We start from the raw sequence: 15,092 nt of genomic DNA, 5'->3' as shown, positions 1-15,092 counted from the left end.
GAGGCTCCAGAGGGCTAATCCCTACTGTGTTCATTTAGCGGTTTGTGTGTGGTGGAGGGGTCTAAGGATTCCACTGTTCTTGGTTTCTAGATAATTAAGAATGATGGATGAAGCCATAGACTTAATCTTTTCAGCTTTGCATGAGAAATAAAGAATTTATTTCTAGCTGCCTTTTTATTTGGAAACATTCAGTAGTAATGAGTTTTCTTTCCTGTCACACAGTAAATGATTTTCCACTGATTAGTAGAGAATTGTTTCATTTTAGTGTTTCAGCTCAGGTAGGACGTGCTTTGGAATTCTCCGATATTGAAATTAAATGTAGTTGCTCCCCTTTTATTGTGTCCGATTTTATGACTGTGTAATTGCTCTAGGGCATATAAACACCCCCATGGGTGTCTTGTCTGCAACACTGTTATACCATTAAACATAGCAATTGTATTTTTTCTCTCTGCATTGGATAAACAGTGTCAGTAATTTTACTATGATGTCATGTGATTTACTTGTAGTTTTACAGTGTACTGCAAGAAGCTACCAGGCACTGCTTTGTACAGTGGAATTATATCACACCGGAGGGGTATAAGATGTACTGAATTTGTCACACAGGCAAATATTTTTATTACAGATTAAAATTGTCATATTTTAAAGGTAATTTTTCATTGTAGACATTTATGGCAAATGGGGGCAAAATATGCCCGAAATGTCTTGTCCTTCAAAAGTGTGATCTGATCCCAAGGACTATTGACGCCATATGCGTATTCTCTATTAGACTTTATGCACACAGCGGCATTATACAGCACCTGTAGACCTTTTTGGTACTTTACTATTTTTCGATATTCTTCTTGTATCTGTGAGATTACGTATAAATCCAACAGAAGAAAAAAAAACTGTGCCATAGTTGTCAGCTGCCATGTTATAGATTTCATAGGAGAGATTTATGAGGCTAAATGTGCCACAATTCAGGCTTAATTTATGTCAGAAAAGCGGCTTTCATGCATTATACCCCATTTATTATTTGTTTTAGTCTCATGAAGAATTTAACCTCCTACAAATATCACATTTCCGTGTAGGGATATTGGCAGGCATTAAATACTTTAATTCCCTAATAAAAGGGGCTCTTTCTGGCTATAATTTATTGGGTATCACGATGGATCGGTGGTTAGCACTGAAGTCCTGGGTTCAAATCCTGCCAAGGACAACATATGCAAGGAGCTTGTATGTTCTCCCATGTTTGCATCTTCTGGGTATTCCCACAATCCAAAGACAATACTGATAGGGAATGTAGATTATGAGCCCTGTCAGTCAGTGACTGACTAGATCTATAAAGCAGTGTGGAATATGATGGCGCTATACAAGTAAGCTAAATAAATAAGGCTGGAAGTGCAATAGGGGAGTCTCTAGCTCACAAGTAGTAAATCCTTCCAGTGCCTAATCCCTTCTATGTGCCACCCTTTTAATCCAGGTTTGGACCCTTTTTTTGTATCGCTTCTGTCATATTTTAGACTACTTTTGGGAGATTAGTGATACGGGGTTACATCAAAGGTATGTTTGGAATGTCTAACAGCCCTATATGGTAATGTGATTTTTGCAGAGAGTGATTTCTTGATGGCTCTTTCCTTTTTTAAGATGCACAACTCTGCCCCAGTGTCCTTAACATATCAAACAGTGGTTTCACCCTGTACATGTGTTGCTATTACTGATATCGCTCTGGCCTTGTCTTTGGTGAAAGACAAACTTTCATAATGGGGTTGTATTAGGGAAAAACTGGGTATTGTTTTTTAGAGTTCATTGTGCGGGCACAATTACATAGTTTTAACACCACTACAAAGTCCAAAAGTTTGAATGCTACAGCATTCAATAAATGGCAAAAATATTAAGTGTTCAGTTTGACATTTTCAGACGTAGAGGTACATAATGTGTTTGTTTTTACTTCATTTTTATGTGTCCCAGGCAAAGAGGTGGTGATGGGGTGATTTTGAATATTGGGTGTTTTTGTTTTTATTTATTTATTAATTTTTCCTTTAACATTAACTGATTGCCGCACCTGGATTTCGTTTCAGGGACCAGTGATCCACCCCAAAATGGCACCTTGGCCAGTATCATGCCACATAGTATTATGCCCCATAGTGGCTTCTGCACAGAGTATTATGCCCCATAGTGGCCCTTGCACACAGTATTATGCCCCATTGTGGACCACCTATGTACAATTATTATACTCTGGGGTCTTTTCAGACCCCAGAGTATAATAATCGGAGACCCAGAGAAGGATACAAACATAAAAATCACTGTTACTTACCTCTCCTGGGCTCCAGCGCAGTCGCTGCTGATGTCAGCCATCTTCAATGATGGAAGAGACATAACTTGAGCCGGGCTTGCTTTGCAATGCGTAAGGACGCACACCTGACCCATGTGACGTCTGGGATGTCACCAAGTAGGCCCAAAACCTTCCTGAGCCAGGAGAGGTAAGTAACTGTGTTGTTTAGAGATGAGCGAACACTATTCGGAACGGCCGTTCCGAATAGCACGCTCCCATAGAAATGAATGGAAGGGGGCCACACGGTGGCTCAGTGGTTAGCACTGCAGCCTTGCAGCGCTGGAGTCCTGGTGTTCAAATCCCGCCAAGGGCAAAAAAACATCTGCAAGGAGTTTGTATGTTCTCCCCGTGTTTGCATGGATTTCCATCCCATATTCCAAAAAAGACATACTGATAGAGCTCACAATGTACATTTTTCCCTATGTGGGGCTCACAACCTACATTTAAAAAAAAAAAATAAAAAAAAAATGAATGGACGTACCAAAGTCTGCCTGCCGGCCGCTTCCATTCATTTCTGTGGGAGCGTGCTATTTGGAACAGCTGTTCCGAATAGTGTTCGCTCATCTCTAGTGTTGTTTATGTTCCCTCACCTCTCCTAGCCCTCTGATCATTATACTCGGGGGTTCTGAAAAGACCCTCGGGTATAATGATAGCTGTGTTTGTGGGGTTCTTTATACCTCCCTTAAGTGCACAAGAGCAGGATTTTTGGCGATGGGGAGCTTGATCCAGGCTACGTACCATATACAAGCAAATGTGATATATAGCTAGTATAGCTTAACCAGTGATCCAATATAAATCAAATAAGTCGCAATAGCACAGGATCAAATATATTTAAAACTTAACATTTACTAATATTCCTTAAAATATTTACATATAAGCACAAATAGTAAGTGCCTCGTGCTCAGAACCAGTGCTCAAATATAAAAAGAACAGTCTTATCACAGCCGGACAAAATGGAGCTGGGAATCATAATGCATTATCATAAACATCTAAGGTTCAAGGGGTAGGGGATACATCCCTATCATCCTATACATAGCTCCTGTCCTGACAACATGAAAGATTTGCTCTTCAGGTGATAGCTGGCTAGCATTCTGGATAAAGCTTTAATAGGGTTTGCTGAATAATAAAGTAATATACAATAAATCTTCCTCCATGTTCTAGAGCTTATTAGCTTTGTCTTTTAGGCTTCTGGGAAATTCCAAAATTCACCTCTCTGCTTTGTAATAGTATCTTAACTTGAGAGAGATGCCTTTTAGGGTGCTAGGAAAGATGGATAACATACCAAATAGTGTTAGGACTGCTGAAGCAAAATCTGCGTACATAAACCCTACTGTGTGCTTCCAAGTTGTCTAATCTCTAAGTGGATTTTTCTTTACTAATGACCTATAGACAGGTTAAATCCATAAAAAGATAGAAATGGGTGGGCACTCACCATTCATATTCCAAAGGACGACATTCGTCTTCTCTTTTCTTTAAAATATATCCTTTATTAGGTACAAACATAAATGAAATCCAAAGGGAGGGAGTGATAGCACTATTGGCAAAAAGAGGCAACAGCCGTTTCGCGTTCAGTCACGCTTCTTCAAGCCTAAAATGCAATATCACGGACTCCAGGCAACAGGTCTTAAATACAAAACCATAATTACACTTGATCAGAAACAACATGTGTCAGCCTGGAAAGACAACCAATCAGATCTATACTATAAGGTCACTTCAAGGGATAGCCAATCAAATTTACAACAGTATATAACATGCCCCTTTCACTTTCCACTTTCTCCCATGGTAGGGTTTAGGTAACGGACATTGTCCAATCGGGTCATTCCCTTTTGGCTCCACCCTTCGTTGGACCTGAATGGAAACCGTTGTGTACTAAGGCCAACCAATCAACGTTTCGCCACTATTCCCAAGCTCCGCCCATCATTCTGCCTCTATACTGAGGCTGTCAATCTCAAAATGGGAACGCCTATCCAGTGAACTACCAATGAGCGTAATGCCGACATCCATAGGGATTCTTTAAAACAGAACGGCGGACCACGTGACTTGATACAACCAATCCTAAAGATGCCGACCAGCATGCGCAGAATCCAGCGAAGTAGCGGACCTGAAGGGAAACAGTGAAAAATACTCGCTATCAACACGTGACCCATCGCAGCCAATCATAAGAACGCCGACCCAATACCAAGCTTAAAGGTAGGCAGCAAGAAATATCTGCTGCAGACACGTGACTGGCGACAGCCAGTCCTAGGAGCGCCGACCATTTTACATTAAATCAATTATCACGCTAAAAGGTTCGGCCCGTCTTATTAAACATGTGCATGAAAAGCATAGCGGCAATGCTGATTGCCTTAGGTTTGCTGGTATTGAACAAGAAAAATACCTGTCCGAGGTGGTGATAGAAAGAGACTTTAACTTCAGCGAGAAGCAAGATGGATCTTGAGGACCAATACTATGGGGCCTTTGGGGTTAAATGAGAAGACAGACATGAGTGTCTTCCTTTAACATAGTGGCTCTTAGTCTGTTTGAGCTTCTCCTCTTTTTGCATTTATGTATATTCTGTATTAACGTTCTTGTTCCTGTCAGCTTGGAAAGATGAGCCTATACTAGGTCTATGTGGATTGAATGTTATCCACTTTTTATTTGAAGGTCATAACCCATTTTCGGGCTTAGCTTTCCCCTATTGTTTGTCTGCCTCCATTAGATTTAATGTAAAATTGTCGGCGCTCCTAGGACTGGCTGTCGCCAGTCACGTGTCTGCAGCAGATATTTCTTGCTGCCTACCTTTAAGCTTGGTATTGGGTCGGCGTTCTTATGATTGGCTGCGATGGGTCACGTGTTGATAGCGAGTATTTTTCACTGTTTCCCTTCAGGTCCGCTACTTCTCTGGATTCTGCGCATGCTGGTCGGCATCTTTAGGATTGGTTGTATCAAGTCACGTGGTCCGCCGTTCTGTTTTAAAGAATCCCTATGGATGTCGGCATTACTCATTGGTAATTCACTGGATAGGCGTTCCCATTTTGAGATTGACAGCCTCAGTATAGAGGCGGAATGATAGGCGGAGCTTGGGAATAGTGGCGAAACGTTGATTGGTTGGCCTTAGTGTACAACGGTTTCCATTCAGGTCCGACGAAGGGTGGAGCCAAAAGGGAATGACCCGATTGGACAATGTCCGTTACCTAAACCCTACCATGGGAGAAAGTGGAAAGTGAAAGGGGCATGTTATATACTGTTGTAAATTTGATTTGCTATCCCTTGAAGTGACCTTATAGTATAGATCTGATTGGTTGTCTTTCCAGGCTGACACATGTTGTTTCTGATCAAGTGTAATTATGGTTTTGTATTTAAGACCTGTTGTCTGGAGTCTGTGGTATTGCATTTTAGGCTTGAAGAAGCGTGACTGTGAACGCGAAACGGCTGTTGCCTCTTTTTGCCAATAGTGCTATCACTCCCTCCCTTTGGATTTCATTTATGTTTGTACCTAATAAAGAATATATTTTAAAGAAAAGAGAAGACGAATGTCGTCCTTTGGAATATGAATGGTGAGTGCCCACCCATTTCTATCTTTTTATGGATTTAATTGCCGCAAAAGCTTTTTTCTGGGTAGTTGTGCACCTCCATCGTTCCCTTTGGCTCTTTGAATATTTATCCATATTCCGAGGATACTGACTGATGGTCAATATATGTTCCTACTATATGTTTCATTGGGGAAGTACAAGCTGTGCCGTCTGCTGTTTTTCTTGTTTTCTATAGACAGGTTAGTTCATGAGTATGTGATCTGTGGGAGTACAACACTTCCCCATTGGTAAGTGTTCTTACTGATGCACCAAATATGTCCCTTGGAATACTGTATATGTTGAAACAATATTTACTTTAAAAACACAAACTTTTATACAAATTGCATAGACTCGCATACATGGATTGCACTCACTATACAATTACATACACATGCAATTATACACACTTTAAAATTATACACAAATACCTATTATACAAATGTATACGATTACACATACACACACAGTGGTACACACCCTCTCATATATACATATTCCATGTGCAGTTTTACATAGTCTACCATTAATTTACATTTTTTTAAGGGGCAGTCACAATTTTTTTTTCCTTGAAGTAGAATAATTTTTAAGTTTTGATTTCTTGATGTAGCTGTTACGCACTTGCTATGCTAAAGGTGGCAGCAGACGTTTGATAAAAGTAGGTTGACTGTTGAACAACTATTGAAAGCATGATTCTCTGGGGAACTATTGTTTCACAAACTGTCATACACATTTTGCTTCATATGGGCTGTTACAGCCTTTCAGACTGGAAATAAGTTTTCAGTCATACTGGGAAATGGACAAACTATCTTTCTAGGAATGCTCTCAGAACATTCTTTCAAAGAAAGATCATTTGTGGATGATTCTTTTGTCCAAAAGACTATGGCAGGAAAATTTGAAACCTGGGCAACCTCTTTTCAGGCAACGATGGTGTGTCAACAACTGACTAAAGCACTTGTATGTTACTTTTCACCTTATAAGCGTTTATTTTACCATCACCACCACACATATCAGTTTTTCCAAAAATAATCCCTAGCTTTTTAAGTAGACTTGAAATGTAAGCCCTACTCCAAAAATAAGCCCTAACTAGTTTAACTCCTTCCTCGACAATTGTTGTGCAATTACAGCAGATGCTGTAATTGGGTCCTTAAAGAGGACCTTTCACCATATCCGGGCACATGCAGTGTTATATACTGCCAGAAAGCTGACAGTGCACTGAATTCAGCGCACTGTCGGCTTTCCCGATCTGTGCCCGGTGTAAAGCGCTATCGGTCCCGGTACCGTAGCGCTTTACAGTCAGAAGGGCGTTTCTGACCATTAGCCAGAGACGTCCTTCTGCCTCGCGGCGCCTATCGCGCTGTACTGTGGAGCCGGGAGGAACGCCCCCTCCCTCTCCTGATAATGCTAGTCTACGGACAAGCTGTGTGAGCAGAGGGAGGGGGCGTTCCTCCCGGCTCCACAGCACAGCGCGATAGGCGCCGCGAGGCAGAAGGACGTCTCTGGCTAATGGTCAGAAACGCCCTTCTGACCATAGAAGAGCTACGGTACCGGGCCGTAAGCTCTTCACACTGGGCACAGATCGGGAAAGCAGACAGTGCGCTGAATTCAGCGCACTGTCAGCTTTCTGGCAGTATATAGAACTGCCTGTGCCCGGATATGGTGAAAGGTCCTCTTTAAAGATGGCAGCCGCTCTGCTGCTGAGTGGCTACCATAGCTACTGGGTCTGGAGACTGTACTGGGTCTCCGGAGACCCGGAGTTAATGCCCACGATCAGTGTCTACTCTGATTGCGGGCATTGTTGAGCATGACCCACCACCCCCCTTCCCACCAAAGTAGCACAACCTCCATATCTGCTGTACCCAGTCTCTGCTGTACATTACAGCAGAGACCCGAGTTAATGCCCATGATCAGAGTCCACTCTGATCGCAGGCATTGTTGAGTGTGCCCGTACGTAATGTTGTATTGCAGTCTATGGGATGATTGCAGAGATCCAATGCCAGGACCACTGCTGTTTTGAAGAGGTTGTAGCTTTGGGGTAGGTGCTGTGGCCTCTTTGAAATAAAGAAAGCACAGTGTTGTACTCCTTTCAAACGCGTAATGTGTGAGTTTCCTGGGTGTCTGACTCCCAAAAATCTTCAGTTGTTCACCTAGACCTATCTTAAATTATACCTTCAGTTATAAACGACATTGTATAAATGAATAGTGCAGTTGAATATGTGAAACTTTATATTTTATCACGTTAAAGAAGTATGTTTTCTTCTCCACTTTTCAGGCTGATTTGCTTTCTACGTTTTAGTATATGAAGTGAGGAGGGTGAGGAAGAGGCTGCTAGAAAACACACTCGAATAATTGCTGTGGCTACGCTCTGCTTCTCTGTGCTCTTTTAAAAAATTGTATATAAGTGGCTACCAGTGCACAGAATGAGGCAATAAATCAATTAACCGGCTGGTACCAGCCTCCTCCCCTTTCCATAGAGTTCTGTGTGTGAGGCTGGATTCAGAGGTGGAATCTTGTGTAAACCTTCTGATGTGAATATGAGCAGCAGGAGAACAGTTTAATAAGTGCTGAAGGAAACAGATCTCCTTTTAATAAGATATATTGCATTAGTAGATTCTTATATGAAATGAAAAGTTGTTTATAACTGGATGTACAATTTAAGGATAAGTCAATTGATAAAGCCAGGAAAACTCCTTTTTAACTTTTCTCTGCAAATTTTAAATATGCCTAGGTGTATAAATTTAAGCTAAAATGTTGTTAGAGACATAGTCTAACTTTAATATTAAGCATAGCTATACATGTAAACCCATCCATTTGTTTTATTAACCGCAATGTAGTCAGTGCCAGATGTGATATTCTCCTTACGAGATCAGAAACAACTGTACATGTAAAGTGACATTTTAATTGTATTTATTTAAAAAAATTGCTTATTGTCTTGTTTAGCTTTAATGGGACGTATTTTGCAGGTATTGTTTGATGAGCGTCAAGGGCTGTTTCACAGACTTTCATATTGATTTTGGAGGGACATCTGTTTGGTACCATGTTTTACACGGAGGAAAGGCAAGTCTACAATACTTCTTGTAAATTGTTGTTTTGTTTGTATTTAAATTAAAGCGGTTGTCCAGGATATATAGTTTTTCGCAAGGAGGTGGGAAAGGTGAAAACAAAAAAACCCCACCATACTCTTCTTGACCCAATGCTCCAGTGTCTCCCACCGTGGTCCAGTTCTGCTGTTTTGTTCCAGCAGAAGATCTCGCCTCACGTGACTGCTGAGGCCAATCCGTGACCTAAGGAAAGGATGGGTGATGTCCTGGTTCCTTTCCTTAGGCCGCTGGGAAAGTGCTGTAGAGCGAAGACCAAAATTCAGACAAACTAAGGCACCACCAAAACCCTTTTTACCCCTCATTTGATAGAATCACTTCCAGGTACTGTGATTAGGTTTATAACAAATTTACTCCTAGCTGATGCTCGTGAATAACTTATCAGTGTTATATCCCCAAGTATTTTGTTGTTTTAATAAAGTATTACTTAAAGGGTCATTTCCATCTCTGAGATTTATGGCAGAATAACAGGATTTGCCATAAATATCTGATAGATGCAGGTTGCACCTCTGGCACTTACACAATTCTCAAATAAAGCCTTCCAACCCCAGTTTAACAGCTATTGTTAATAGAGAGATTTGTCACATGTGACATAAATGTTAATAGAGCATTGGCTGTGCCTCATATGTCTGTGACGACATTATTCCTTTATGTTACACATGGGCATTTAAAGTCCAGAAAATATTGTCTGCTTATCATCTGTTTTTCCAAAACCTCACTGTCTGGAGACCCAGACTCTCAGTATCATGGTTATGTATAATGCTGTAGCTCACCGTTGTACTGGCTGTGACTAGCAGCATCACAGATAACCGTAATACTTAGTCAGTCCAAGTCTCTGGAAACTGTGCAATTCAGGATATAGGGCAAACGTACAAACCTTATATTTTGGACTGGAGCTATATCCATGTACAGGAACTAAGAGTCTGCCACCCTTATCATATGCCCTAATAGTACTCTCTGCTGGCACCTTTTTTGGTCATGTTGCACACAACCAGGATGTGTATGGGGCACTTCTAAGTCCCTTTTTGATTATAAATGATTTATAGGGGAGCTTATTTGTTTGTACTTTTCACAACCTCCGTCGGCCTCTGTAACCTGCCCTTTGTCTCTCCTTTGAGTGTCCTTCTTATTCTCACAACATATAATGGCTGTGTAGTTTATAAAATGCCCATAGTTCCATATATACACATAGTAATCCTCCCTTGAACAGGGACTCTTTCCCTGAGCCATGTATATGTACAAGTCTACTGTGCCTATTGGAAAATCTGGCCTTGTCTATGGATCATGACCTCTGCTTACTTTACCTCACAACCTCGTCCTCTCCACCGTTTCCACTATTTGGTCTGTCGCTTTTTTCAAAAATATTATCTTTAGTTTCTGTGACCAAAACATTTTAATTTATTTTATTAATTTTTTATTTAAGTAATTGAATGGGAAATGATTGATATTCTATATGGAACATTTATAGCAACTTATTATAAAGGATATTTCACTTAAGAATATAAACTCCCCTCTTATTTCACACACCGTATTCTGAAGACTAGCCAAAGGCTGTCTCGCTCTGTATTGTAATCATGTCTTCAGTACCGGACAACAGACCCACTGTGAGCTATTGACTCAAGGAGACATAGGCTCACCGTGCTATAGTTATCTATGTCTCCAGAAACTGTTCAATTCGGGAAATATGGCTGATAGCTGGACCATGTATTTTTCTGGTGCAAAAAAAAACATGGGCAGCTGGCCTAAGAGGAATCTTAATCCCCTTTGCCACATTTATAAGATGTCCATATCATAAAAGGATATATGTGGCTACATTAAACTTAATTACAAATTTTGCACTCAAAAAGCTTCACTTCATATATTTTGAGCCCTGGGTATGACAAGGCAAAGTAAAAATGAATGTATCTAGGTGTCTAGAAGTCAATCATTTCATATATTCTCCTTTAACAGTGTTTCGAAAAATTGTCAGTGTTGTACAGGCACAGTTTAGAATCTGCATTACAGCTCACATACCTAGACATCCCACAGTTCCACTAAAGCTGAGAGGATCCCATGTTTATCGAAGTCTAATTTAGTAGACCCCCAGCGGGTCAGAGTATGGTAGCTGTAAAATGGATGCTAAAATCTTTCCCATGGCAATTTTGCAAGGATTTTATATACGGTAACTATTTTACTGTGTTTGGGTTTTAAACAAAAAAAAACAAAAAAAACATAGGAGCTAAATGCATTAGAAGTAGCCCATCTAAATCCATTTGTATGTAATTGGTTGAACTGTAGTATATTGGGTAGCTAATGCAGGCTGAATTCACAAATGAATATACTTCTCTATCTGAAGCTTTTATTTTATGTCCTATATTCTTCAAAGCAGTTTGCTTTAGGATAATAGCTTACCAATATAAGATTGGTAGGAACTAACAAGCCACTAATTTTCGGCTGTTATTGCGACGAAATCTGGCCTAACATTGAGGGACATGCAGTGACCTTTACAGCAGCTCCCCTTCCTTTCAGTTGACTTTCAGTTGATCATGGGGGTGCCATGTTAGACTGATTTGATATTCATGACCTATCCTAAAGAAATGAGCTTGTTGGACATCCCATTGCAGGTTTGACAGTCAGTACTCTTTTGGTGAGGCATTTTGGATATAGGTGTTGAAATTTGTTCCCACTAATGTAAATGGCAATTATGAGGGCACCGATGCTGGATGAAACTTTGCTTACAATTGCATTACAATTCATCCCAAGGCTGTTGCTGTGGTTAGGGCTCATTGCAGGCTACTCTGTTTTTTCCACAAGAAATTCAACAATGTTTTCATGATAGACCTGCTTTGTGCTCAAAGTACGACTTGGCATGGCAAATATTATCAGGATAGCTGTTCGTATGGAGTTTACATTTGAATAAATTATTACAATAGGTTATGGGATGCTATATGAAGATGTTTTAATATGGTTTTAGAAAAGCACCAATAAAGATATGTATATTTTTCTATATGTGGGTGACGCGTCTTGCATTTTTATTATGCATGGTTATATGTATATTTGTATAGGCAATGCTACCTCCTATGCTAAACCTGCTACCTCTTGTCAACCCCACCCCCCTCCCCACCTCATAGATTGTAAGCGCTTGCAAGCAGGGAACTCGATCCCATTGTGTGAATTGACTTCTTACTCTGTTATGTCTCATGCTGGCTGTACTTTAAGCCTACGATTTGTAAAGTGCTGCGGAATATGTTATAATTATTATTGTTTTTATTACATTTTCTATGCTAAAAGCTAGATGATTCCCTTAGCATAGATCACTTTGTGTGGTGCCCACCATGCTTTCTATTGATATAATTTTTATACTATTGAGCTGAACTGAAGCTGTATATGGCCGCATAGAGGCAAAGTGAAGATAGAAGTAGTAAACCATATATGATGGTCAGTAAAATGTCTTATTCTGTAGTCCATTCACTCCAGGCTTACGCTAGGTTCATACTAGCATTGGGGTTTCCATTCTTCGGAACCCAAAAAATGGAAATATAATCTATTTAAGACTAAGGTCCCACAGTAAAAAAAGTGCTGTGGGAAAAAAACATGGCAGCAACACATTGTGGTTTTTCCTGTACCGCTTTTTAAAAAAGTTTGCAGAGGTTTTGTATTTTCTGCTTCAATTATACCTATAGGGAAACCACCGCCAATTTTCATAGGTATAATTGACACGCTGCGACTTCCAAAACCGCAACGGTGTATTTTTCCGCAAAGTGAGGATGGGATTCGCCATCCACTTTGCTGTGACTGTAAAATGCAGCATTTTTTTTTTTTTTTCAATGGTGTCTCTGCTGTGATCAAACCACAATGTTTACGCCTTGTGTGACCCCGGCCTAAAAAGTGTTTACTTATGGAAACCTGCTGCCCTCATAGACGATAATGGGGTATGTTGGGTTTTCGCCTGAAAAATGTGTAGAGAAAAGTCCAAACACTGGTGTGACTGAAGCTTTAGTGATTCTGTACTAGGTTACATTTTACTTCGCTTACACATTTCCACTTCTTCTATCCATGTCTGAGCGTTTGGTGTAAGGCACTAAAAGACCTGTAAAGTAAAGAGGGACTTCTGGTTGCTGTGTGAATCAGGGAAGGCTGCCAGTCTCATAACCTGCCAGGGAAAACTTTGAACAGCCATATGAGAGCATGTGTGAGTTTCTTCACACTCTCTATGCCCAGCACAAATGGTCCACAGAATAATATGTTTTACTAGAGTGTAACTTTATATAGGTAAAGTCATGTATAGGAAGAGGCACACGTTATAATAAAACTGTTGGCGGTCATTTTATAGCGTCTACTATTGACCTATACATATATTGCTGTATACATGTTATAGACATTGTCATCCCACAAAAGATATAGAGTGAAGAAGGAAACAAATCAACTTTCCCTAGTGTCCTAGAACAGTGGTCCACACCCTTTTTTCCACCAGGGATCAGTTTCAGCAAGACAATTTTTCTATGGCCCGGTGGGGGTGGGAAGGGGTGTGGTTGGGGGCAGGGTTAAGCATGGGGGTGTAGATTAGAATTGTACATATGAAAACACAAGAGAAACTGCAAACTGACGGACACTGCAGGTTATGAAGATGGCTACTGATGACAGACACTGTTATGAAGATGGCTACTGATGACGGATATCCCTCCTAATGCTGCTATTAACTTCACTACAGCCTCACTACAGCTACATTACACGTCACAGGGGCAAGTGACTTGTAATGTAGTTGCCCAAAGTTTGGTAGGCAAGTGCGTAGTGGAGCCAAGACCCGCTGCATGTCCTACATAGTACTAGAATCCCGGACATACAGCAGGTTCCGGCTCAACCCCACACTTTGCTCACCTTATCCCGATGAGCAACAACCAAGCGTCAGTGTTGTGGAGATGGCTGGTGGGTCCTGGCTCAACCCTGGGCACTCGCCAGGTCCACAGCAGCTGCTGACTCCTCGCTGCCAGTACGCGGACCGGTGCAACATGGTCCGCAGACCGGCGGTTGGGGACCTCTGTCCGAGAGCAAAGATTGCCAGATACTGTTTTGTATATACTGTTAATGTTAATCTTTCTTTATATAGCACCAACATACTACACTGCACTTTACAAATGCAGAAGTAACAAGCAAGTAAAAACAAGTATTAAATAAAAATATAAAAAATTAACAATTTGATTTAAAAAAAAAAAAAAAAAAAAAAAAAAAAAAAACTTGTACAAGAAATCTAGTGACAGCCCCTGACTGGACAGCACCTGCGCTCCCCAGCTGTTGGCACCTGCATAAGCCTTTAAGTACTGGTGGCTGCAGGGATGTCATAGTATTACTGGAATTGGGTTCTGTTGTCAAAGCCACCTGCATGTTAACCTACGGGTGAAGCCATATGAAATGAGCACCTCTTGAAAGTGGTTTTGGGACACACTTGTCTTTTTAGTTCTTTTATTTTTATTTTATAAAAGCATCAGTAGCCATATAAGGCTAAAGCCCCTCGTTGCAAAAACGCACCTTTTTATTTGTTGCAGATTTTGCTGCGGTTTTTTGAGCCAAAGCCAAGAGTAGATTGAGCAGAGGGTAGAAGTATAAGATCTTCCTATATATTTTCCATTCCTTTTGTAGCCATTCTTGGCTTTGTATATCACTGTGTGAGCAATTAAAATGTAAGTTTTATTACTGCATTTAAAAATAGACCTATTAGTGAATAGTGAGTCCAAATCAAGTCTATGTGTAGAGGAGACCCACTGAGATCGGTGTGGGGGATGGTCAATGTAGTACGATCTCTGAAATCGTCTCCAATCCTTACACAGGACAAAGATATAAATGTATATGTAGATACTTCATGATAAAGGTGTGGACTAAAACGAACACCTCTTCAAAATACCGTGTGAAAAAGGCAATCCAGTATACCTTAATTTATTTTATCTTCAGAGAGATAACTAGTCTGAAGTAATAAGTATATACTGTGGCCACAATAAGTGTCAATGGGGTCCACACCAAGAGCATGCTGTAAATAGATCCCAATAAACGGATAAACACAGCTAAAACATGCTGCACTGCCAAGTTAGATAACCAATATCAAAATGTTGGTAGAAAAACCCCTGGGACAATAATTAGTGCTAGGGTCTCTAACCAACGTGT

General features: G+C 40.5%; 1 protein-coding gene across 3 annotated transcripts in view; it reads left to right on the top strand.

Moving 5' to 3' along the window:
- Positions 1 to 15,092, top strand: part of KDM2B (lysine demethylase 2B) — a 76,016-nt gene that overhangs the window by 13,244 nt on the left and 47,680 nt on the right. For all 3 annotated transcript variants that reach the window (XM_075273199.1, XM_075273209.1, XM_075273217.1), the window contains one exon: positions 8,823 to 8,916. In XM_075273199.1, coding sequence (XP_075129300.1) covers positions 8,823 to 8,916 — 94 coding nt within the window. The remainder of the gene's footprint in view (positions 1 to 8,822; positions 8,917 to 15,092) is intronic.

Source organism: Leptodactylus fuscus, chromosome 1 (assembly GCF_031893055.1).
Source record: "Leptodactylus fuscus isolate aLepFus1 chromosome 1, aLepFus1.hap2, whole genome shotgun sequence".
NCBI classification, from domain to species: Eukaryota; Metazoa; Chordata; class Amphibia; order Anura; family Leptodactylidae; genus Leptodactylus; species Leptodactylus fuscus.
This window is presented reverse-complemented; position numbering and strand designations above follow the sequence as displayed.